Here is a 23,605-nt window from a genome sequence, read left to right as displayed (position 1 = left end):
GCCTCTTCAACCAAAGACCTCAAAATTTCTTTGCCTCTGGAGAGGGTCTTCAACCTTCAGAAAAATGGCCGGGCGCACTCAGGCCCTCGATTCTGAAGTTAGCCTTCTCCCGCAAATATCACCAGCACAGGCTTTTCACATCTTTTTGCGGGAGAATGTTTCCTCAGTGGACTGGTTTACTCCCTCAAGAGTAACCAAGCCGTTTCACTTTTCAGGCCTCCCGATTCTGCATCCCTCCGCCTCCGCCTTCCTCCTGCTGTCAACACAGCCGTTTCTCCGGGAGATCGCCCGAAGCGCGTGGCCGGGCGGTTAGGGGGCCAACGGTTTTCTAACGCGAGGGGGGAGCGCGGGAGGAGAGGCGGGAACGAGTCGGACCGGAGGAAGCCGACGCGGGGCGGGGCCAGCGCCGGGAAGGATCGCGAAGGAGCTGGGAGGACCCGCCCTTTCCGTAGATATCTCTAGAAAACCGCGCAGGAGCCCGAAAACAAAGAGTGCGCACGCGCGGCGGCAGGGCCCGGGCATTTTGCTGCGTCACCAGCCGCCGCCCGGCCTCACCACCCCTCGCTCGCACGCACGCACGTTCATTCTCCGTCCTCGCGCCCCTTTTCCTACACTTTCCTCTTCTCCCCGACCGGAGGAGCCGCTCTCTCCGCGCAGTGCATTCTGGGGACCCAGGTCGAGCCCGCCGTCGCCTGAGGGAAGCGAGAAGAGGCCGCGACCGAGAAAAAAACGCCGAGTCGCCACCGGAGAAGAGTCGATTGCCCAGCAGCTGCCCCCGGAGAGGCCCGCCCACCCGTGCGCCCGTCCCCCTGCCCCGTTCACGATGTGAGTGCGACACCCGGCCGAGGGAAGGTCGTCCCGGAGGGAGGCCGAGGCCGCGCAGGGGGCTGCCGGGAAGCTGCCCCCACCCCTCCCCCGCTTTCGGCCCCCTCGTCTTTCTCTCCTTGGTGGCGGCGGTCGTTCTTTCTTGCGGTGGGAGGTCCAGTATCCTTGTTCCGGTTACCGTTGGCGGGTGGAGGACATTTTTCCTCCAGATGTCCTCTTTCCCCACCTCTGAACCGTCTCTCGGCTTCCCCGCGCCGGAAATCCCACTTTTCCTCCTTCGCCAGTCCGGGTTACTCTAACTCCGTAACTTAGCCTTAGGCCTTCCTCCCCTGTGAGGGTTTTTTTTTGGTGGTGGTTTAGTTTTTTTGCCATGCGGGCGCCCTGGAGGCGCGGACCCTCTTGGATAGCCACTTGGCTTTTTGGGTGGTCTGATTCTGTCGCTCGGTGATGTTGGGGCCAGGCGCAGGGCCAAGTGCACCTGTGGTGGGTGCTCCCAGAAGGCTGGCGGTGCTCCTCGTAGTGCACCACGCGGCCTTCCGCCCTGAGCGACAGGTACTGCTAGGCAACTGCAGGGAGGTCATACCGTCACCACAACTTCTCTCTCCGGGGTCGTGATTTCTTGGGTATGGATCTTCCCAGGCCTCCTCCTAACTCCAGTCTTTTGATGGGAGTGAAGGTTGCTGAAACTCAACCTGGTCCCTGGGCGCGAGGAGTTAGTATTGAGCAGGTAGTTCGCACGTGTCGAGTCGAAAGATACTTGGGGACGTTTTCTGTGTTCTGCATTAAACTTGAGGTGAGGTTTCATTATCCTTTTTAAATTAAGGGTAAAATAGGTTGCCTTCTTGTTGTCTTTGAGAGCTTAAATTTGTTTTCGTTGAGATGACAGGTTTTTTTTTTTTTAACAATTTTAGTTGATTATGGTAAAGAAAAAAGCATAGTGATTTTTAAACGAATAGAAATCTTTGGCAGTCCCACTTCGAGGCCTTATATTCTTCTCAGGAAAAGTTCTATCCTTCTAGATGTGAGAACTGCCGGTTTTACAGGTTTTTTTGGTACTAGCTACTCCCCAGAAGCTATGTAGCGAGAGTAATTGAAGGGTAACAATTTTAATTCCTGTGAAAAGTAACACTCTTTCAAAGGTTTATTTAATAAAATAATGATACTGTTGGTGAGTATATTGGGCTAGACATCTAAATGGATAAGTAATGGATACACTACAGCTGGTTGATGATGGAGAGCAAGCCTCAAGAACACAGTTTTGTATAAAAGGGATGTATTAGAATTTTGGAAGGATCCCCCACCCCTACCCCCGTGGTATCTAGCAAAATATTTTAATCTACGTAAAGTAGCTTTCGCTTTTCCTTTGAAATCTGTTCCAAATAATGTAGCAGGATTGTCAGTCTTAAAATGCCTTTTAATACTTTGAAACTCCATGAGGAGAAAATAAATTCTCTAAGAAGCTACCAACTGTTAATAGACTAATGTAGCCAAACAAAATATCTTTTCACTGAGAAATACCAAGCGTGGAATGACTTGAAATATACTTTTGGGAGGTCACGTGAAATAGTTAAAAAGATAAAAGACATTAGGTAAATAGGTTAAAAACTCAGATGAAAAGCGTAATGATCAATATTCCAAAAAGCAGTCCTAAGTTACAAGAACGCTACTTTCAAAGTGTGTGTTTTGAAGAGACCAGATAAATCTCTTTAAAATAAATGCCATTTTGCAAATTATTTAGGGGATCTTCTTGAACTAATGACTTGAATAAGTTTACAAGATGAGTATTATGAATCAGTTATTTGAGTTGGAAAAAACCTTTAGTGGGTCATCCAGTCCCCGGAAGAATCTGGCAGATAAGGGTTAATTTTGTGGATGTTTGCTATTAACATTTTTTAAATTTTATGTTTTAAAATTTGTATGTTTAAGTAATCTCTCCAGTAATTTCCCTAGTATGGGGCTCGAACTCTTAAGCCCGAGATCAAGAGTTGCATGCTTTTCCGACTGAGCCTGCTATAAAACTTATTTTAAGGTGGAGAGAGACGTTCACGGTTGGATATTTTCAGGGTTTTACAGTCTTTTTTTCTCATTTGAATATTCTTTAGTAGTGGTTTTCTAGATACATTTCTTTGAACCAGGCTTTTAAAGTTTTGTCCAATAATTTACATAAAAGCTCAGTCTCTCATCCTGTTTGGAGAAGGCTGGGATTTTAGGACCTCTCTTCAAATGCGGGATGGGGGTGGGGTGCTAGTTTGCCTTTTTTTTTTTTTTTAAGCTATTGTAGTTGGTTCTGATTCTAATTTAGACTCATTAATAGATACAAAGTAAAAAGTTTTGATTTTTGAAGGAAAAGTTTTCTTTTTTGTTTGTACTTTTGTTTTTATGTTTTTGTTGGGTTTTTGTTTTTCGTCATCTCTACACCCAGTGTGGGGTTGAACTCAAGACGTGGAGATCAAGGGTCCCATGCTCTTCTGACTGAGCCAGCCAGGAGCCCCTATTTTATTTAGTTTTGAGCTATTTGAAGTCATTCTTTGGGTTGTCTTGTACTTGAGTTAATAAATTCTCCAGAAATTTACTTTCTCTCTAGCATTGGTTAAAATCTTTTTTTTTTTTTTTAAGATTTTATTTATTTATTTGACAGACAGCCAGTGAGAGAGGGAACACAAGCAGGGGGAGTGGGAGAGGAAGAAGCAGGCTCCCAGCAGAGGAGTCTGATGTGGGGCTCGATCCCAGATTGCCGGGATCACGCCCTGAGCCGAAGGCAGACGCTTAACGACTGCGCTACCCAGGCGCCCCAAGCATTGGTTAAAATCTTGAATACTTTGCCATCACTCAGTTTTGTAGAATTGAGTCCCCAAAATAAAATCATCGGTCTTTAGCCTCTAAAACAAATTGTAATAGTGAGCATATGGTATATGGTTAATTTCTGTAAGTTAAGGAAGAGTAACTGATGATGGCTTTTGTTCAGCGTTGATTTCCTAACCACTGTAACCTGGCAACTGGATTTTCTTATTTTTCTCTCTGCTTAGTTAGACTTTAACTAGATAGCAGTTGAAACTGGAAGTGACAAAATCTGTTCAGTGCAGGCAGGTATATACTGTTAACTAAGATATCCATGTTTAATTGTATTTTCTGTTTCAAAATTTTCTCAGAGCTGTATCATTTTGGGGTCTTGGGTGTAGTGATTGTCACTTTTGAGGAAAAATTAGGCTTGTAATACGGACTGTTTAGAATCAGTCTAGCTCTTAAATTCTTAAGATATCGGAGTTCCTAAATTGGAAATTATTGAACCTCATCTAGTGTATTTTGCTACAAAAATACAATGTGTGTTGTAAACTTTTTTTAATTATCTTCTGTGTATATTGGCAATGATAGATTTTAAATTGAGGCTGACTTCTCTGCTTCCCTAGGTCACCTTTGAACTTTTGGTTTTTCAGGAAGATGCCAATTACAGTAGTAGTATGCCTTTCCCCATATTGTATTCCAAAGCCATAATGTGCTGTTGTGCATTTTCTGCACAGTAGTTGATCTTCACAGGTTGTCATACTGTATTTCTAAAAAGTGTTTGTCAGGGCCCTTTCCAACTCAGCATTTTAATTATCTTTGTGTACTGGAAGGATCTAAGTCACAGAGAGTTGTTCTGAAAATTTTTTGTACGTATTTAAGTTCCAGGATCTAGGTTGTTTTTTTTTTTTTTTTAAGATTTTATTTATTTATTTGACAGAGATAGAGACAGCCAGCGAGAGAGGGAACACAAGCAGGGGGAGTGGGAGAGGAAGAAGCAGGCTCATAGCAGAGGAGCCTGATGTGGGGCTCAATCCCACAACGCTGGGATCACGCCCTGAGCCAAAGGCAGACGCCCAACCGCTGCGCCACCCAGGGGTCCCAAGGATCTAGTTCTTTAAATACTAATTCACACAGTGCTAATTAGTATAAGGAACTGTCCCAGATAGGATTAGAACTCAGGATTTCTGATAGGAGGCTTATTTTTTCCACTTTACAAAAAGGGAGGATAGTTTTCCAGGTGGTCCTTTTATTTCCGGAGAAATAATTATGTCTCTGTAGTTCTGTTTTATTATCTAGTCTAATCTAAACTGTTTCTGTTAAAACCTGTGCCACTTCTTGACAGTATGGTAATGGAGCCCAGAGGCTCTGAAATTTGTCTGTAATGGAGGCAGTGAGACATTGACCTTGTTTGAGTCTGTCTTATATGAAGAAAGATTACTGTATCTACTTTGGAGATGTTTTAGGATGTGCACCAAAGGTGGCAAGTAGGAAGTTTGGAGTTGCTTGGAAGAAATACTATCTTTAAGAATAGCTTTCACTTTTATGTTTTAGAGTAGAAATTACCAAATAAAGGAACAAACAGAGGTTCACAAACATTGGTTTGCCCCTTTTTGTCTTAGTAGGTTTTGTTTGTTTGTTTGGTTTGGGTTTTTTTGGTGGTGGTGTTGCCCAAAAAGAGTAACATAGCGGTTCTGTTTATTATGTAGTTGGGTCCAAAAACGTAATTCGTCCAGACAGCCTTGTAGTCTTTGAAAAGTTAATACACAAAAGTTGAAGGGAAAATGTCATTGTTTTATAACCACAGTTACTAATGGAATATGTATGCCCTTTGGGGACTGTAACTTCTTTTTTTTTTTTTTTTAATATTTTATTTATTTATTTGACAGAGAGAGAGATAGCCAGCGAGAGAGGGAACACAAGCAGGGGGAGTGGGAGAGGAAGAAGCAGGCTCATAGCGGAGGAGCCTGATGTGGGGCTCGATCCCATAACGCCGGGATCACGCCCTGAGCCGAAGGCAGACGCTTAACCGCTGTGCCACCCAGGCGGCCCCTGGGGACTGTAACTTCTTATACCTTAAATTCAGATTGGATATTTCTCTCTCTGTTTCTGTTCCCCACTGATTTTTTTAATGCCCCCCCCCTTTTAAATCATAGCAACCACCAGAAATCTATCTTTGCAAAAATGAAGGTTAGTGGAGAGGAATGTAGTACAGTATACTTTGAAATTGAACCACCTGCTGTCTTTTTGTTTTTTTGCTTTTTCTGTTTAGATTGTATTTGTTTGAGAGAGAGCAATGAGAGAGCACAGGCAGGAGGGAGGGGGAGAGGGAGAAGCCAACTCCCTGCAGACTCCCTGCTCAGGGAGGACTCAATCCCAGGACCCTGGGATCATGACCTGAGCCAAAGGCAGATGCTTAACCAGCTGAGCTACCCAGGCGCCCACCACCTGGTGTCTTGACTGAGGTTGAGTATCACTAAATTTTTCTCAAATTTAAAATACTTTAGAGTAACCCTGTAAGTTTCTCATGGTGCCCTGATGCACCTTTGCGCATAATTTGAAAGCCACTGGACTGGCAAGTGTATTCCGATCACCTTTCCAGAAGTACAACTGACCTACAGATGATCTGAAAGTATGGGAAGCATATCTTGGGATTTGCTTGAGGAAAGAATATATGTATAAGAGAGTGGTTTTCGACATTTGTAGACAGAGCTTTTAATTCAACATTAGTCTATGAACCTGGAACTACTTTTTCCCTTTCTATACCAGAATTTCATGTTTCTGTATCATTCCTCACTTAGTGCAAACTAAAAAGGATTTACCTGTGTCTTGATTCCCTTTTGCAAATGATAGACTATTTGACAAACTTAACTTTAAGAAATCAGTAATTCTGAATTTTAAAATCTCTTACTGCTGGCTTTTTCTTGGTTTTAATGAGTTTTTTCTATAATCCTTCTTCACTTGTAAAGATACTCTGAGATATATAAAAGATTAGTGAATCTGGTCTTTAAGAACCTTCCTACTAAATAGAAATAGGTTTATTCCTAAATGTAGAAGATATTTACTTCATTATTAAGCTTTAGTAAAAAGCTAGTCTTCTGATTTCTATTGTTTTATCTTAGAATTCAAAGTGATCCTTTAGACAAGTAATCATACTCTATTAAGAATAAACTTACAAGGAAACTGTCATTAATTACTTAAGTTCAGTTGACCCTTGAATAACACTGATTTGAACTGTGTAGGTCCATTTAGGTAGTTTTTATCCAATAAATACAGTACTGTAAATGTATTTTTTCTTTTCTTTTTTTTAAAGATTTTATTTATTTGAGAGAGAGCTAGCGAGCACAAGCAGATGGGAGGGGAAGGGCAGATGGAGTGGAATAAGCAGACTCCCCACTGAGCAGGGAGCCCAATGCAGGGCTCCATCCCAGGACCCTGGGATCATGACCTGAGCTGAAGTTGGACAACCGAGCCACCCAGGCGCCCCTTCTTTTTGTTGTTGTTGTTATGGGTTGTTTGTGGGGGGGGGTTGGGTTTTTTTTGTTTACTTGTTTGAAGTAGGTTCCATGTCCAGCATGGAGCCCAAAGTGGGGCTTGAACTCAGAATCCTGAGATCAAGACCTGAGCTAAGATCAAGAATCTGATGTTTAGGGGCGCCTGGGTGGCTCAGTCAGTTAAGTGTCTGCTTTCGGCTCAGGTCATGATCCCAGGATCTTGGGATCAAGCCCCACATCAGGCCCCCTGCTCCGCGGGGAGTCTGCTTCTCCCTATTCCTCTGCTCCTCCCCTCTCCTCCTGCTCTCTCTCTCTCAAATACATAACAAATCTTTTTTAAATTTTATTTATTTGTTTGACAGAGACAGCCAACGAGAGAGGGAACACAAGCAGGGGGCGGGGGGAGGAAGAAGCAGGCTCCCAGGGGAGCAGGGAGCTCGATGTGGGGCTTGATCCCAGGACTCTGGGACCACATCCTGAGCCGAAGGCAGACGCTTAATGACTGAGCTACCCAGACACCCTGTTCTTAGGACTTTCTTAACGTTGTCTTTTCTTTAGTTTCATTGTAAGAATACAATGTATAACATATATAATATACAAAGTATGTGTTAGTCTACTGTTTACATTGTCAGTGAGGCTCTGGTCGACAGTAGGCTGTTTAACAGTAGCTGTTAAACAGTAGGTTTTAGGGGAGTCATGTTATGCTTGGATTTTCAACTTTGTAGGGGGTTGGCCCCCCCAACCAGCATGTTCAAAGCTCAGCTGTACTGATAAGCAGAGAATGTTATCTTTTTTCTTTTTTGAGAATGTTATCTTATGATGTATTATCTATTTACACATTAAGAAAGATAAACTGTAGTTAGTAATGGACCTGATCGCTTTACCCCCATATTTCTTAGAAGATTTTTGGACTAAATCTCATCTAACTTGAATGTAAGTTTTGTCTGTTTCGTTGACTGCTCTGTCCCCAGAACAAAAAAAAACAAGCCCCGTGTTTAATAAATATTTGTTTATTGAGTAACATTTAAACTCTCAGTGTTGTATTTTAGCTGCTAGGCTTGACTATGCAAGGTGCTTGATAGTAAGGGTTGGGCTTAAGAGGGGTTTTTTACTATTAATCCTGTATTCTGCCGTATCACATTTCAGCCAAATACGACTATGTCTCCTGTAGAAAGTAGATCAGTGGTCAGTAGTTGAAAGATAAAGTTGATGAAAGCCATCCATAAATTAAGTATCTGATTTTATATTTTGTTAATTGAGGTTTTGCTGTATTTTGGGAAATCTGGAAAAGAAATACTGCCAAATCCATATATACCCTCAAAGTACATTTGACTTGTTTGTGAGTCTTTATTTTGGGAATAGTTTGTTGGTTACGTTTTGGATAGAGTAACTGATTCTCAGTCCCAGGATCCTGGGATCATGACCTGAGCTGAAGGCAGATGCTTAACTGACTGAGTCACCCAGGTGCCCCGATAGAAACTTTTTAATAAGGAAATCAGTCTTGTTGGACCACAAATGTGACAGCAAGATACTAAAGATTTCTTAGGGAAATACAGCAAAGTGATGTGGAATTTTATGTAATTCTGTAGGATTAGCGTGTGTGTGTGTGTGTGTGTGTGTGTGTGTCTCCCCCCCATGAGATTGCTCTAAATCATCTATTTCAGGGAGCTGAATTTGAATTATTGTGGTCTTAACTAGGTAGGCCTCTCACTTCATAGTAAAAGTTTTTTGTTTCACTAAGTTCTGATGTATGTTTCATATTTGCTATGTGTGGTAGTCTGGAGTACCTGCTCATAAAAATTTCTGGATGTTGGAAATTCTGAGAGAAAAAGAAAATAAAGAAGTTGGAGTGTTGACCATAGTGTTGGTTGTAGAGACAAGTCATATGATGTGGAACTCTGTGTGGAACATTTTCCACCCCAGAAGATTTCCAAAGCTCTAAAGGAATGATAGCTGCCATTAATGTGCGTGCGTGCGTGTGTGTGTGTGTGTTTACCCAGTTACAGAATAAACCAAATTCTTTTCCATTGTCTCCAGGGACCTCTGTGACCTACCTCTAACATGGTTTTCAACTTTCAGCTTTATGAACTTACCCCAAGTTATGTATGTCTGTTCTTCCAGTTCACAAAGGCTTGAGGTGTTTTCATTGTCATATAACTCAGTATGCCTTGCACATAGTAAACTATAAAAAGAATTGCAGTATTTGAAAATTTTCCTTAGCAAATTTTTTTCTATTTAGCTTTGCTGGTGGTCTAGACTGTTTGAACTGCTTTAACAAAATATCATAGACTGGGTAGTTTATATAAACAGCAGAAATTTATTGCTTTACCATTCTGGAGGCTGGAAGTCCCAAGATCAAGGCACCAGCAGGGTCATCTTCTGGTGCTGGAACCCACTTCCTGGCTCACAGCTTCTTGCTGTGCCCTCACAGTAGGGAAAAGGGGGTGGGGATCTAGCTGGGGCCTCTTTTGTAAGGCACTAATCTCATTCATGAGGGCTCTACCCTTGTGACCTAAGCATCTCCCAAATGTCTTACCTTCTATTACTATCAAACTGGGCATTAGGATTTCAATATACACATTTTAGGAGGATGCATTCAGACCATTGCGCTGGTGCATCTCCTTCCCCTTCCCCTCCCTCTCCTCCCCCTCTCTTTTTTTTCTTTTTTTTTTTTTAAGATTTTTATTTATTCGACAGAGCACAAGCAGGGGGAGCGTCAGGGAGAGGGAGAAGCAGGGAGCCCAATGCGGGGCTTGATCTCAGGACCCTGGGATCGTGACCTGAGGCAGAGGCAGACACTTAAGCAGCTGAGCCGCGTACATCCATTTTTTGAAGTGAAGAGTGTTTGTCATTTTCTACAAATTTGAATTAAAACTCACCAGATTCTAGCATATTAAAAATGGTATTTGGAAGCAAATAATGGTTCTCACTCTGTCTTTTTAAGAAAAACTAAGAAGTTTTAGTCAGAACCATAGAGAATTTTAGGATCTGCAAAATTTAGTTGCTCGAACTGACCTGGCCCTAATGTTGAGCTTGTAAGCTCTTGTCAGAAGAACACGGAATGTCCCACGGGGGGGGGGGGGTTCAGTTTTGTTTTGTTTTGTTTTAAATAATGGATTATTGGCATAGCATATGTGAGGTAAAAGAAAAGGGTTTTTTTGGGGGGGGGCTTTTAAGATTTTATTTATTTGACAGAGAGAGAGACAGCCAGAGAGAGAGGGAACACAAGCAGGGGGAGTGGGAGAGGAAGAAGCAGGCTCCCAGTGGAGGAGCCTGATATGGGGCTCACACCCATAACGCCAGGATCATGCCCTGAGCCGAAGGCAGACGCTTAACGACTGAGCCACCCAGGCGCCCCAAGAAAAGTTTTCATTTACATCTATAGTTATTTACTGTTAATGTGAACTGACTGACCTGCACAGTGGTTATGAATTTTGCCAATGTTAGTACAAGGCTAGAGATAAATCCAATGTAATTTAGGAGCTAGAGTTAAAGCTAAATCAGCTCCTCTTTTGGTTAATAGAAAAAGAAATGTTGTGATCCTCATAGAAGACAAGTGGGATTTCACAAACAATTGAGTTCTCTTCCAGTTGAGTGAATATATGAGTTTGTTACTGGTTTAGGGTTAAGTATAGGGTCATCTTTTGTATATATTTTGATGGTTTAGATCAGGATTACCTAATAAACATATTAAGTTTTATAAGCCACAGATATCTCTGTCCCACATGCTTGTTTTTAGAACTCTTTAAAAATATAAAAACCATTTTTGGCTCCTGCACCAACCCCTGCTTTGGATCATTTAATTTTGTTATTTGGAAAATGGTTGTATTTGCTTGCTAGAACTGCCATAACAAAGTACCAGAGATGGGGTGACTTAAACAGTAGAAATTTACTTTCTCACAATTCTGGAGGGTGTTAGCCTGAGATCAGGGTGTCAGCAGGATTGGTTTCTTCGGAGGCCTTTCTCCTTGGCTTGTAGATGAATCTCTTCTGTGTCTTCACAGGTCTTTTGTAGGGACACCAGTCATGTTGGATTATGGCCCACCCTAAGACTTCATTTTAAAGATCCTCTCTCCAAATACATTCTTATTGTGAAGTCTGGAGGGTTTAGGATTTCAATATATGAATTTGTGGGGGATAAAATTCAGCCCATAACAATCTGACTCTAGATAACTTAATGTGAATTTGAGGAAAGGAAAAAGATTCTCTGGTTCCACTGTTCTCAATATGAACAAATTGAAGAGCTAATATGCTAGTTGGTTTGTTATATAGCCTTTGTAATAACCATGTCACCGTTAGTGTGCTCCTTTTCTATTACTATAGGCTCTTAGTATGCAATTTTTACAATGTAAACATAATCTGAAGATTGTTAAGTTTGGCTACAAAAGCATTTACCAGAGTTTATTGAAATACCATTTGTAAAATGTATTGGGAGTAGAATCTTTTCATTAACCAAGTATAACACAATTTCAAAATTAGACTGGGTTACACCAAAGGAAGAAAGTATTCCCTGCCAGAATTACTTAATAACACTTTTTAAAAAGTACAGTGAACATAATTCCCCATCTACCTGTCATCTAGATTCAGTGCTTAGCAGGTCTTTGCCGCGTTGCTTTATCTACCCCCTTTTTCCTTTCCTGAAGTCTTTTATTTTTATTTATTTCTTAGTTCACCTATTTTGGGGGCAGGAGGGGGGGAAGTGCTTACCAGCAGGGGAAAGGATAGAGGGAGAAACAGACTCCCTGCTGAGTGCAGAGCCTGATGCGGGGCTCAGTCCCAGGACTCCAAGATCATGCCCTGGGCAGAAGTCAGACACAACTGACTGAGCCACCCAGGTGCCCCTGCTGAAGCCATTCATTCATTCATTCATTCATCTCAAAAGATTTTTTTTATTTATTTGAGAGAGAGTGTGTGGTGTGGGGGGGCAGAGGGAGATGAAGAAGCACAGGGAGCCTGAGGTGGGTCTCCATCCTAGGGCCCAGAGATCATGACCTGAGCTGAAGGCAGAGGCTTAACCAACTGAGCCAGGCAGGGCCCCCCCCCCCAAATCATTATTTATTTACTTACTTACTTTAAAGATTTTGTTTATTTGACAGAGTGGGAGAGCACAAGCAGGGGAGCAGCAGAGAGAGAAGTAGATTCCCCGCCCAGCAGGGAGCCTGGTTCGGGGCTCAATCCCAGGACCCTGAGATCATGAAGGGGCAGACACTTAACCGACTGAACCACCCCGGTGCCCCTCCCCTGAAGTCTTTTAAAGCAAACCCCATATACTTAAGTTTTCACCTTGAATGGACATTTTTTTTTTTTTTTTGGAAAGATTTTACATATTTGACAGAGCAGGAGCTGGAGGGAGGGGCAGAGGGAGAAGCAGGATCCCTGAAGAGCAGGGAGCCCAGTGTGGGACTCAATCCCAGAACCCTGGGACCATGACCTGAGCCAACTGAGCCACCCAGGCGCCCTGACGTTTTTTTTTTTTTTTTTTTCATAAAAACATTTCCTTTCATGCCAAACAAAGTTTAACAGTGATTTTCATATTGTCTAATAACCCTGTCCATATTCAGATTGTCACAGTTTCAGTAATCTCTTTTCTGTGTTTAGGTTGGAATGGAGATACAGCCTAGGTTCACCAATTGTACATGTTTAGTAACCCTTAGATTTCTTCCTTTTTTAAAGATTTACTTATTTGAGAAAGAGTGGGCGTTGGGATGGGAGTTGGAGAGAGAATCTTAAGTAGACTCCTCAACTCGTGTGGAGCCCAACTCGTGGCTGGATCTCAGGACCCTGAGATCATGACCTCAGCTGAAGCCAGGAGATGGATGCTTAACCAACTGTGCCACCCAGGCACCTCCCTTAAGGTTTCGTTTCATCCAGAGCAGTCCCTCCTCTTTATAGCCTTGATTTAATAGTGTTCTGGATTTCTCACTTCTTCGTGGTGTCCTTTAAGTGGTTTCTTTTTCTTATATTCTTGTAGACTGGCATTAAGTTTACTGTGGAGTATATCATCTTGCATCAAATTGTGAGGCTTATGTCTGGTTGTCCCACTTTTTTAGGATGGATAGTAAGTTCTATATCAGATGGTCATCTAGTCATTTTTAATGGTTTTATCCATTGTTGATCACTGCCAAATCAGTTTAAGGGTTGCAAAATAGTGACACACTCCTCCATATCCCCCATTTTATTCCACTCTAAAGCTGAAATTCTGTACAGTTTCTTTCATGAACTGGTCTATTCAGTTACCATGAATGAAGGTTCATAAAGGAAAGAAGGAAAAATGCCTAATTCTTTAACTACTAATTTATAGAGAATTGGAGCATCTTCTGGTGGTCTAGAATTGTCATTGGCCAATGTGGGGAGACACTACTGTTGCCTGTGGTTTTTACTGACCTCATGGTTTTTAATAGCTTCATTTGCACAGGATGTCCCAACCTCATCTGTGTTTCCCACCTCAGGACTGAGGTCAGCCATTTCTTTGTAGGAAACCTTGTTCCTTTAGTTGGAAATAGTATTTTGGCACAGTGGTCTTCATTGTTCAGATGGTTATTACGAGCACTTTTTAAACATAGGACTATATGGTCACTTCAATTTGAAAATCTGTGAACCTAAAACTGTTTAAAATTTTAATTATTTATTAAGTTAGCAGATATTTTCAGTTAAAGACCAACATGTTACCACATTGAGAACACCATTTTGGTAAGAAAATGAGCTAAAAATAACGTGTGACCTATTGTGACCTATTCATAAAACTCCTAACTCGTTTGTTAACTATATTAACATATTGACATTAGAAGTGATTCCTTAGTCCAGCAGAAGTTTGGTTAGACTTTTCTTCAGAGGCATGTAAAAATCTGTTTGGGTTTTGTTTTTTTTTTTTAACATTTTATTTATATGACAGAGATAGAGACAGCCAGCGAGAGAGGGAACACAAGCAGGGGGAGTGGGAGAGGAAGAAGCAGGCTCACATCAGAGGAGCCTGATGTGGGGCTCGATCCCATAACGCCGGGATCACGCCCTGAGCCGAAGGCAGACGCTTAACCGCTGTGCCACCCAGGCGCCCCTGTTTTTTTGTTGTTGTTTTTTTTAATCTGTTGATAGATGCCTGAATAAATAGCTTTTGCCCTTGCTGATTTGCTGGTATTTAGACTTTGAAAATTGTCATCCATAATTGTTAACCTACTTCGGATCTGATATCAATATCCCAGAGTGGAATTGACTAGTTAGGTTTAACTTTTGTGTAAAAATGCTGATGAGCAATTGGCTACAACTTTTTATTTATGGGAGGGACTTTAAGCTGCTACTCTTTAGGATTGGGAATTTCAGAGCTTGAAACAATTCCTTGCATCTGAGTTTGTTTATGAGTAGTGATGGGACATAACGATAATTAAGTTTTTAATTTCTAGGTTTACAAAACAGTTAAAAAACAGAAAAATTCCTGTATAGCCAATAATTTCAATTTTTACATTATCAGAGCAGAACATGCTTATTTTTAGAAAATAAGTGAACCCATTGAGAATGATGTGGTTCTGCTTCCTTTCCTGCATTGTCTTTCTGGTTCATTCTTTAGAAGCAAATCCTGTTGGGGTGTGTATGTGTGAATTCTAGGAATTTTTTTGTTTTTTAAGATTTTATTTATTTATTTGACAGACAGCAGAGCCTGATGTGGGGCTTGATCCCAGAACCCCGGGATCACACCCTGAGCCGAAGACAGACACTTAAGGCAGACACTTAACGACTGAGCCACCCAGGTGCCCCTGAATTCTAGGAATTTTTATGCAAATGAGGATATTTATCTAAGGATTATAAAGAACAATTTTAATTTTTTTTTAAGAATTTTCTTTTCTTAAAGATTGTATTTTAAGTAATTTCTACACCCAGCGTGGGACTCAAAGATCAAGAAGTGCATGCTCTACCAACTGAGTCAGCCAGGCACCCCCCAAAGAACAATTTAAAAGAAACAGGGCACCTGGGTGGTTCAGTTGGTTAAGCATCCAACACTTGATCTCAGCTCAGGTCTTGATCTCAAATAAAAAAAAGAAAGTATTTACCTATACAATCTTTATCAACTGTATTTGACTACATTTGCTTCTGGCAGTTTTTTTAACCATGTTCTAAAACATAATGGATGGGTAGAGCTCTAGGCAGCTGACACCATGAAGAAGACAGGTATATTGCAGGAGACAGGAGCAGAAGAATAAGGAAGAAGCAAATGGTCCAGGCTCTTTCTAGTATCGTATTTATCAGATACATGTGTAGATAGAGTAGAAGATGAGGCTGTAAAAAAGCTTAATTCTTTAATGTCATTATTTAGAATCATAAAAGTTAGGAAAATTGGTCAAAAAAATGGTTGCTTGAGGGGCGCCTGAGTGGCGCAGTCGTTAAGGGTCTGCCTTCGGCTCAGCGCGTGATCCCAGAGTTCTGGGATCGAGCCCCACAGCAGGCTTCTCCACTGGGAGCCTGCTTCTTCCTCCCCCACTCCCCGTGCTTGTGCCCTCTCTCGCTGGCTGTCTCTCTCTGTCAAATAAAATAAAAAAAAAAAAAAGTTGCTTGATATAGTAAAAAATAAGCTACAGACAAGAACTTTTTAAAAAACACTGACAATTCTACCATCATCTCCCTTCCCCTAGTTCCTAGTATTGTAAGTAGAAATGTTTAATACTGCATTTCAACTGATAGTGGATTAGTTCTGTGTGATTTCTTAATTCTATGAAGTTGACATTTAGGAGCAAGGCTCTAAGGGAGGCACATAAATTTTGACAGGGCTTCCCAGTGGTTAACCCTATTGAGCATTGTTGTTTGTTTTTTTTTTTCCTTTCCTGTTGTGAAATCAGTATCACTATGTTTTAACTTGGAATGCAGCTGTTCAGAGTAAAAATGTATTTGAAATTATAATAAACTGCCTAAAGGGGCGCCTGCTTGGCTCAGTCGGTTAAGCATCTGATTCTTGATCTCAGCTTAGGTCTTGATCTTAGGGTTGTGAGTTCAAGCCCCACATTGGAACCTGCTTCAATAATAATAGTAATGCTGGTGCTGCTGCTGATGCTGCTAATTGCCTCAAAATAATCACTGTTTGAGTGGAAATATACTTCTATGCCAAACTTTGGAGGGTATGTAAATATTCAGTTAATGAATTCCAGCTTAACTTTGTCTAATTTTATCTCTTTGTAGGCAGCCTGCTTCTGCAAAGTGGTACGATCGAAGGGACTATGTCTTCATTGAATTTTGTGTCGAAGACAGTAAAGATGTTAATGTAAATTTTGAAAAATCCAAACTTACGTTCAGGTAAATTACCGTTTTACATCATTGGGTAAAAAGCTTATATTAGACAACTAACTTTGACTTGCTTGTTTTGTGTTTTCACTGAAGGTATTACTAATCTTTATCTCTCTGAAGAGGCTCATTTTTTTATTATTATTTTTTTTTTACACAGTTGTCTTGGAGGAAGTGATAATTTTAAACATTTAAATGAAATTGATCTTTTTCACTGTATTGATCCAAATGTAAGTAGTCTTGATGCTTTAATTCCAATTTAAATCTGAGGAAATGGGCATACATCAAGTATTCTTTTTAGCAGTAAGCAGTAATTGTTTTTCTTAACAGTTCTGAGGCTAACTAGGCATATTTGTATTTTTGCAATATTTCCTCTTAGAACTACTTCTCTGCATACTCTTTTTGTTCTTGCTATCACTGTTTGACTTAGGGCAGTATTCTTGAGGCTTGTCTTGATCTAACTTTGTAGAATCTTTAAATTATTCTATGATTATATTTAGTTAATTTTTTGAGGTTTTATTTTATTCACCTTGTGCAGGGAGGGAAAAGTTTTTTGCAATTTGGATAGCTAATGAAATTTTTAGTACTCTAGGGGATGTTTCTTTGAGTTTAGAGAAAATGTAGGGAAAGAAATTGCAAAGGAGAGTTGAGGAATGACAAGCTACTTTCTATTCTGTAGTGATATTGGAGAGAGAAATGGTGTGATAGTCCTATTGTTTTTGTTTTTAGGATTCCAAGCATAAAAGAACGGACAGATCAATTTTATGTTGTTTACGAAAAGGCGAATCTGGCCAGTCATGGCCAAGGTTAACAAAAGAAAGGGCAAAGGTATGTTCCTTTTCTTTTTTAGGAGGGAAAGTTTTGCATTTTTATTTAATTAATAAAAGACACGTTTGTTTGGCATGAGGATTACAGTGTTTCTGTTTCATAGTTAAGTATTATTAAAGTCTTATGTTCTGTGTTTTTCCTTCTTTGGGTTTTATTTTAAAACCAAAGGTGGTCAGAATAAAGTCAGTCACTAGTTGATGGAGAATCTTTTGCTGAATTCAAGATGCAGATTTTTCTTAGAAGGCTTTGTAAGTTTCACATAGAAGCTTATTTTCGTGCTACGAAAAAGTCAGTTGTATCTGAGAATAGTTCCTACCAATGAATTTTGTTTTGTTATTATTGTTGTCGTCATATATATGTATGTATGTATTTATTTATTTATTAAAAGTAGTCTTCTCCATGCCCAATGTGGGGCTTGAACTCAAAACTGTGAGATCAAGACCTGAGCCAAAATCAAGAGTCAGAGGCTTAACTGACTGAGCCACTCAGGTGCCCCTGTTTTTGTTTTGTGGGTGATGGTGGTTGTTGTTTTAAACTATGATTTTTAACAACTGTGAAAGAAGCTTCGTGAAATAGTGTTGACTGTTACTGCATTTAACTTCATTCTGATTTTTCTAGTCTATTTTTTTTTTTTGGATGTTAATTCCATGCCTCACTAGTATGAACCCACAGTTCCAGAAATACAGTTTTAAGGTACATACCTGTAAGTTTAAGTTGACCTAATCATAGGGTGATGTTTGTATTGATCTATAGCTTAATTGGCTTAGTGTGGACTTCAATAATTGGAAAGACTGGGAAGATGATTCAGATGAAGACATGTCTAATTTTGATCGTTTCTCTGAGGTAAGTTCTTATAGATGCATTTTGCCACCTCTCAGTATATTTTTATGTGAATTTAATTTGATTTTAAAGCACTTAGTGGTATTTAAGACCTGAATTATTTTACTTTGAAGGTCATTCTGCAGCAAAACAAAGTAAGATCTTAACAGTGGTCATTTAATCCTGAAGTTTAACATTCTTTTATAATTTTTTAAAAAATTAGTGGTAATTCTAAAGTTGATGTATACAGACAAAAATAAGCTGTATTATCAGTGTAATATATTTTAAATTTAGCTAGTTTGTGGGGGTGTTTTGTTTGTTTTATGACTGGTTCTTATTCTAGCATTGAAATTAATTTTTTTAGGAGCATGTATAAGTTTGCATTTTAGAGCCATGTAATATGAATATAAACCTTTAAACACAAAAATGGTAGTGAGATGGTGTGTGTAAGGATGTTTTAGTTTACAAAATCAAGGAAAGGATTTAAGTAAGCCTGTTTTTCCAAGATACCAAATACATATTGCCATAACCAAAGGGAAAAAAATCATTGATCTCCCTTTAGGTAGAATAAACCTTATTAAATAAATGTATAGCAGTAAAGCTGATTAGAAAAAGAATATTAGGTTGTCTCACATGGTTCTGGCACCTTGATTTCAAATTAGAGGGAAAGGGAAGATAAGATTCTCTTCAACTGTACTATTCCTACTCCTTACCTGTAGTAATTGGTGCCACCGTTTTACCCAGCTGTGCACAACACAGCTTAACACTGTTCTCTCTTAACTGTCTCTGTCCAGTATAGCATTAACAGCTATCTTTTGTTCTATTTTTTGTTTTACCTCCTTAATAGCTCTTGAATGTATTCAGTTCATCCTGTCTTCTCTTGTCATTGTATCCTCAACAGCTAGCATTGTGCTTGGCACATTTGAGCATTTTCCCTGCTCAGGAAACTTAACCAAAGTGTTCAACAGTGGTGTAGGGAAACTCTTTTTTTTTTTTTTTTTTTTTTCTTTTTAAGATTTTATTTGTCAGCGAGAGAGAGCACAAGCAGGGGAGTGGTAGGCAGAGGGAGAAGCAGATAGAGGGAGAGGCAGGCTCCTCGCTGAGCAAGGAGCCCAATGTGGGACTCGATCCCAGGACCCTGGGATAATGATCTGAGTCGAAGGCAGCCGCTTAACCAACTGAGCCACCCAGGCGTCCCATGTAGGGAGACTCCTTACTAGTTATTCATATTATTCAACACTACTTTGCCCAGAACTTTTCTACTGAGCAATTTTATGGTTAGGTGTCTTTTAAAGGCCCCTTCTAACTCTAAAGTGCAGGTAAGCATTGATTTTGGAAGTTTTAAATTTTTATTTATAAAGTGATATATGGTTATATGACTATTTTAAGTTTAAAAAAATTACAGAAAAGCTGTAGCTTGGGGAGATAAATCCCTCCCCATCTGTTAACAATTTAGTTTGGTTATTTGTACATTTTTAAGTAATGTACTGCTTGCTTCATGATCAGGATAAAGATAGGAAATTAGTACTTCATGTAAGTATGTTCTGTTGTTAGTCCTAATGTATTGTGAGTCTACAAGAGCATTTACATATATAAAGGTGTTATTCTCCATAGTATGTACCTTTTATTTCAAGAATTACGTTTATTTTCTGTTTTTAACATGTTATTGCTCTTTAGTCTTTGATTTAGTATTCAGGCCTTTTATACAGCCTAATCATCCTAAAGTTCTTTATTTTAAATCATTTATTGGTTCTTCACAATATTTAAAACTATAATGAGAATACCGTAAAACACATGCCACTTAGCTTAAGATACAAAGCTTTACAACTATAAATGAATCCCATTCTTTTCCTTAGGCACCAGAGGTAAGCACTGTTTAGGATTTTGGTGTTTAATTTCTACATCCTACATAAATATCTTGCTGGATAAGTTTTAATATTAATAACTTCACTTTTCTTCAGTGAGAACTTAGTCTTCCTACAAGTTGTCAGGGTTTTATGTAATTACCTATATAATCTACCTTTTCCAGAAAGGAAGGTACTTAACGTTTGTTTTGCTTTTTTTATTGGTGGAAATCTATTGACAGACTTAAGGTTTATTCTGGAGCTTGCAACCTAATAACTAGGGCTTAATTTAACATCATTTTTAAAACTAATTTTTACACTTCAAATAGATGATGAACAACATGGGTGGTGATGAGGATGTAGATTTACCAGAAGTAGATGGAGCAGATGATGTAAGTCTATAAATTCTTTTCTCTGTTTACTTAAATAGTAAGAAACAATGTATTTATAGCTTGTTTTATATAGATTCAGGATTGCTTTCTTTGCCACTTCTTGTTGGTCTTTTTTTCCTCCTCTAAGAAATAACAGGGAAAAGCAGTTTTTGAAATTTTCATCATTTTTGAAGGATAGGTATCTACTAGGGAACAGGTGTCCCATGGACCATTCTTTTTTTTTGTTTGTTTATTCGACAGAGATAGAGACAGCCAGCGAGAGAGGGAACACAAGCAGGGGGAGTGGGAGAGGAAGAAGGAGGCTCCTAGCGGAGGAGCCTGACGTGGGGCTCGATTCCATAACGCTGGGATCAGGCCCCAAGCCGAAGGCAGACGCTTAACCGCTGTGCCACCCAGGCGCCCCCCCTGGACCATTCTTAAAGGGACCAGATTTCAGGAGAATCACTACATAGAGACATCATATGCCTTACTCAAGTAAGAGTTAGTGTAGGGATTATTTTGACTAAGTTAAACAGGTTTTGCAGCAGGAATGGTCAGAAACCATAGAGTAAATAGATGGACGTTGTGAATTTATAAGAAGGGTAAACTGGATCACTTTTCTCAACATTACCCCCTGCTGGCATCCTGCTAACATCTTCAAGAAAGTTGTTCAGTACGGTTTGAAAAGTACTTAAGACAATTCAGCAGCTAGGATTGGAATTCATTGTCTTCTGTCCGTCAGTGGTTTTTGCAGTAAGCCGTTTTCCTCTTCTGTTGAATGCCAAGAGAGAAGAGAAACCATTTTATACAAAGTTTCAATCTGGTTGATAGGAAGGGATTTAAAGGATGAGCACCTATCAAAAGGCACACACCTTACAGGGAGGTAGCTCCTCAGCTGTATGTCTGTTCATCTTAAGTAAACTTGTTCTGAAGTCCAGTGATTTAAATTCATAAGCTTGATATAACCACATATCTTTGCTACTGTAATAATAAAGTACAGTGCTTCAGCTTTTTAAGGCAGAGTAATGTTTTTTAGTATATGTGCTGCTGAAGTGAGCACAGCAGAGTAATGTTTGATCAACTTGGTAACTTTTAAAATTCTTCCTTCTGCAGGATTCACAAGACAGTGACGATGAAAGTAAGTATCTTTGTAAAAAGGATGTTTACACAGTGATAATTCTTTTTTTTTTTTTTTTAAGATTTTATTTATTTATTTGACGGAGATAGAGACAGCCAGCGAGAGAGGGAACACAAGCAGGGGGGAGTGGGAGAGGAAGAAGCAGGCTCTTAGCGGAGGAGCCTGATGTGGGGCTCGATCCCATAACGCCGGGATCACGCCCTGAGCCGAAGGCAGACGCTTAACCACTGTGCCACGCAGGCGCCCTACACAGTGATATTTCACATCAAAGACCAGAAACCCTCAAAATAGAGATGTTAACTTCTTTACAATTTTTGGAAGAAAAATTATTTCTTCACGGCCTAATAAGATAGCCAAAGCAGAAATTTGAATGATGCGATATTTACATTAAAAAAAGACTTTTTTTTTTTAAATAAAACTTTGAAGTTGATAGATTGTTCCCTTGTACTTCATACTAATCTTTTAAAAATCTTTCAGAAATGCCAGACCTGGAGTAAAGAATGTTGTCATCACCGGATTTTGAGAAAGAAAAGTAACTTCTCTGCAAGATTTCATAATTGAGAGAATTCCTGAGTTGATAGCTCTAAAGGCAGATGCTGTATTTGCCTCCTTTAACCCATTTTTCAACCTGTTTGTTTTTTTAAAGGCTTCACTAAGGGTTGATATGTACCATTGTATGGGGCAATTTTAAGTCAGCTAAGGCAATAACCTTATGCATGAACTTTTCCCAGACTTCCATGATGCTGTTGAGGTCCTAGGCAATTGATACAACAGTTGTGATAAATAAAAACATTTCACCTCAGTCTCCTTTACTTCATAACATAGATACTGACGTTGATAGGAAGCTCTTGGCTTAGAAGAAAGATAACTAAATTTTAGATTTTAGAAAATGGACTCAAAGTGGCTGATGAAACAAATTGGTTGATACCTTAAACTTGGTAACTTGTTGTTCCTCTGGTATATCCTCCAGGATTATTCCACTAAAGCTTTTATTTTTCAAAAAATTTACTTCACATTATTGTAAGTGATCACTTGTCAGTGTTCCAGATGTATCTTAGCTAAAACTAGTGAATGCCCTAACTTAGATGGTTTTGAAGCCTGTACATTTGGTATTGTTTGACCCTTAAACTTTTACATCTCTTAGCATGGAGGACAAAGAATGGCTGTACATTGTTGCTTGAGAGTCTGTACATTTAGACCAAATTGTATTTGCACTGTCAGTATGGCAAATGAGTGGAAAAAAATGTTAATACACTATTGGATTTTTTATTTCTTTTTTTGATTCAGCTCGTCCCAGGCTGAAAACCTCAATTTATGTTCATGACAGTGGGGATTTTTTTTTTTTTAATGTCTACATTCTTTCTAATAAACTGTTGGAAGACTTTTTTGGCTGTCCTTTTAAGCGTCTGGTTTACTGTAATTTCATGTATTACCATTTACTGGAATGGAGTTTTTATTTTTACTTGAGGAAGAATTTGGGAATATTCCTGTTTGGGAAAAAAAGGCTTGCTGTAATGTCAGGAAACCTTTTAAAAGTGGATCTGTAATAGCAAATTGTAGATGCACTTTGCAGCAGTTGGAAAAGAAAGTGTTGTGATTTGATTGAAATAAAACTAAATGTGTTGTCCTCCTGTAAATCTTTGAGCTTCTGCATTTTGGCAGTTTTTATTCCCTCTAACTTCTGTGTATTTGTCGGAGCATAGAAATGCTTCCTATTTCGGTATTTCTTTATGTCTGACAGTAAGGACCTGTGTTACAGGAGTATTAAGTGCTGGGGATATAAAGACAATCTTTCAGGTACCTGCTGTGTGCAGGGAGTCACAGGCTAGGCACGGGGGACAAACATTGAACAAAAACTTGAGAGATGGGAAGTGTGCCATAATAGGTTTGCATAGGGCATTATGGTGATTTAGAAGAAAAAAACAGTCTTTTTCCCTTCCCCTGTTAAGTATATGACTGTTCAGAGTGATAATTCAAAACCATTTTCTTGAAATGCTACAACTAGAAAATCTTTCCAGAAGGGCTGGGCATAGCTTGCCATGCAACTCTGTTTTATTATGTTATAGAAGTATATATAACATGTGTTCTGGTTCTGTTAAGGAATGCTGTTCTTCAAAGCCATAGGTTTTTTCACATTGGGGGATATGTTTGAACTTCTACAGTTTATTTTTTATTTTTTTCATTTATTTTTTAAAGATTTTATTTATTTGACAGAGATAGAGACAGCCAGCGAGAGAGGGA

General features: G+C 39.6%; 1 protein-coding gene across 1 annotated transcript; it reads left to right on the top strand.

Annotated features, from left to right (window-relative positions):
• The first annotated feature begins 689 nt into the window (after window positions 1-689).
• PTGES3 (prostaglandin E synthase 3) lies at window positions 690-23,002 on the top strand. Its single transcript, XM_034643827.1, has 7 exons — window positions 690-825; window positions 16,263-16,376; window positions 16,525-16,594; window positions 17,094-17,192; window positions 17,946-18,035; window positions 21,340-21,364; window positions 21,842-23,002. Coding segments are annotated over exons 1-7 (420 nt in total). The 5' UTR covers window positions 690-823; the 3' UTR covers window positions 21,862-23,002.
• Window positions 23,003-23,605: the final 603 nt, after the last annotated feature.

Source organism: Ailuropoda melanoleuca, chromosome 15, assembly GCF_002007445.2.
Source record: "Ailuropoda melanoleuca isolate Jingjing chromosome 15, ASM200744v2, whole genome shotgun sequence".
NCBI classification, from domain to species: Eukaryota; Metazoa; Chordata; class Mammalia; order Carnivora; family Ursidae; genus Ailuropoda; species Ailuropoda melanoleuca.
This window is presented reverse-complemented; position numbering and strand designations above follow the sequence as displayed.

What these genes read in the sequence shown, in the direction of transcription:
- PTGES3 (XM_034643827.1), top strand. An exon ending in AAATCCAAACTTACGTTCAG is followed by an intron (nt 16,377 to 16,524) that starts GTAAATTACCGT and finishes TTTTTTACACAG; the next exon opens with TTGTCTTGGAGGAAGTGATA. An exon ending in TAACAAAAGAAAGGGCAAAG is followed by an intron (nt 17,193 to 17,945) that starts GTATGTTCCTTT and finishes ATTGATCTATAG; the next exon opens with CTTAATTGGCTTAGTGTGGA.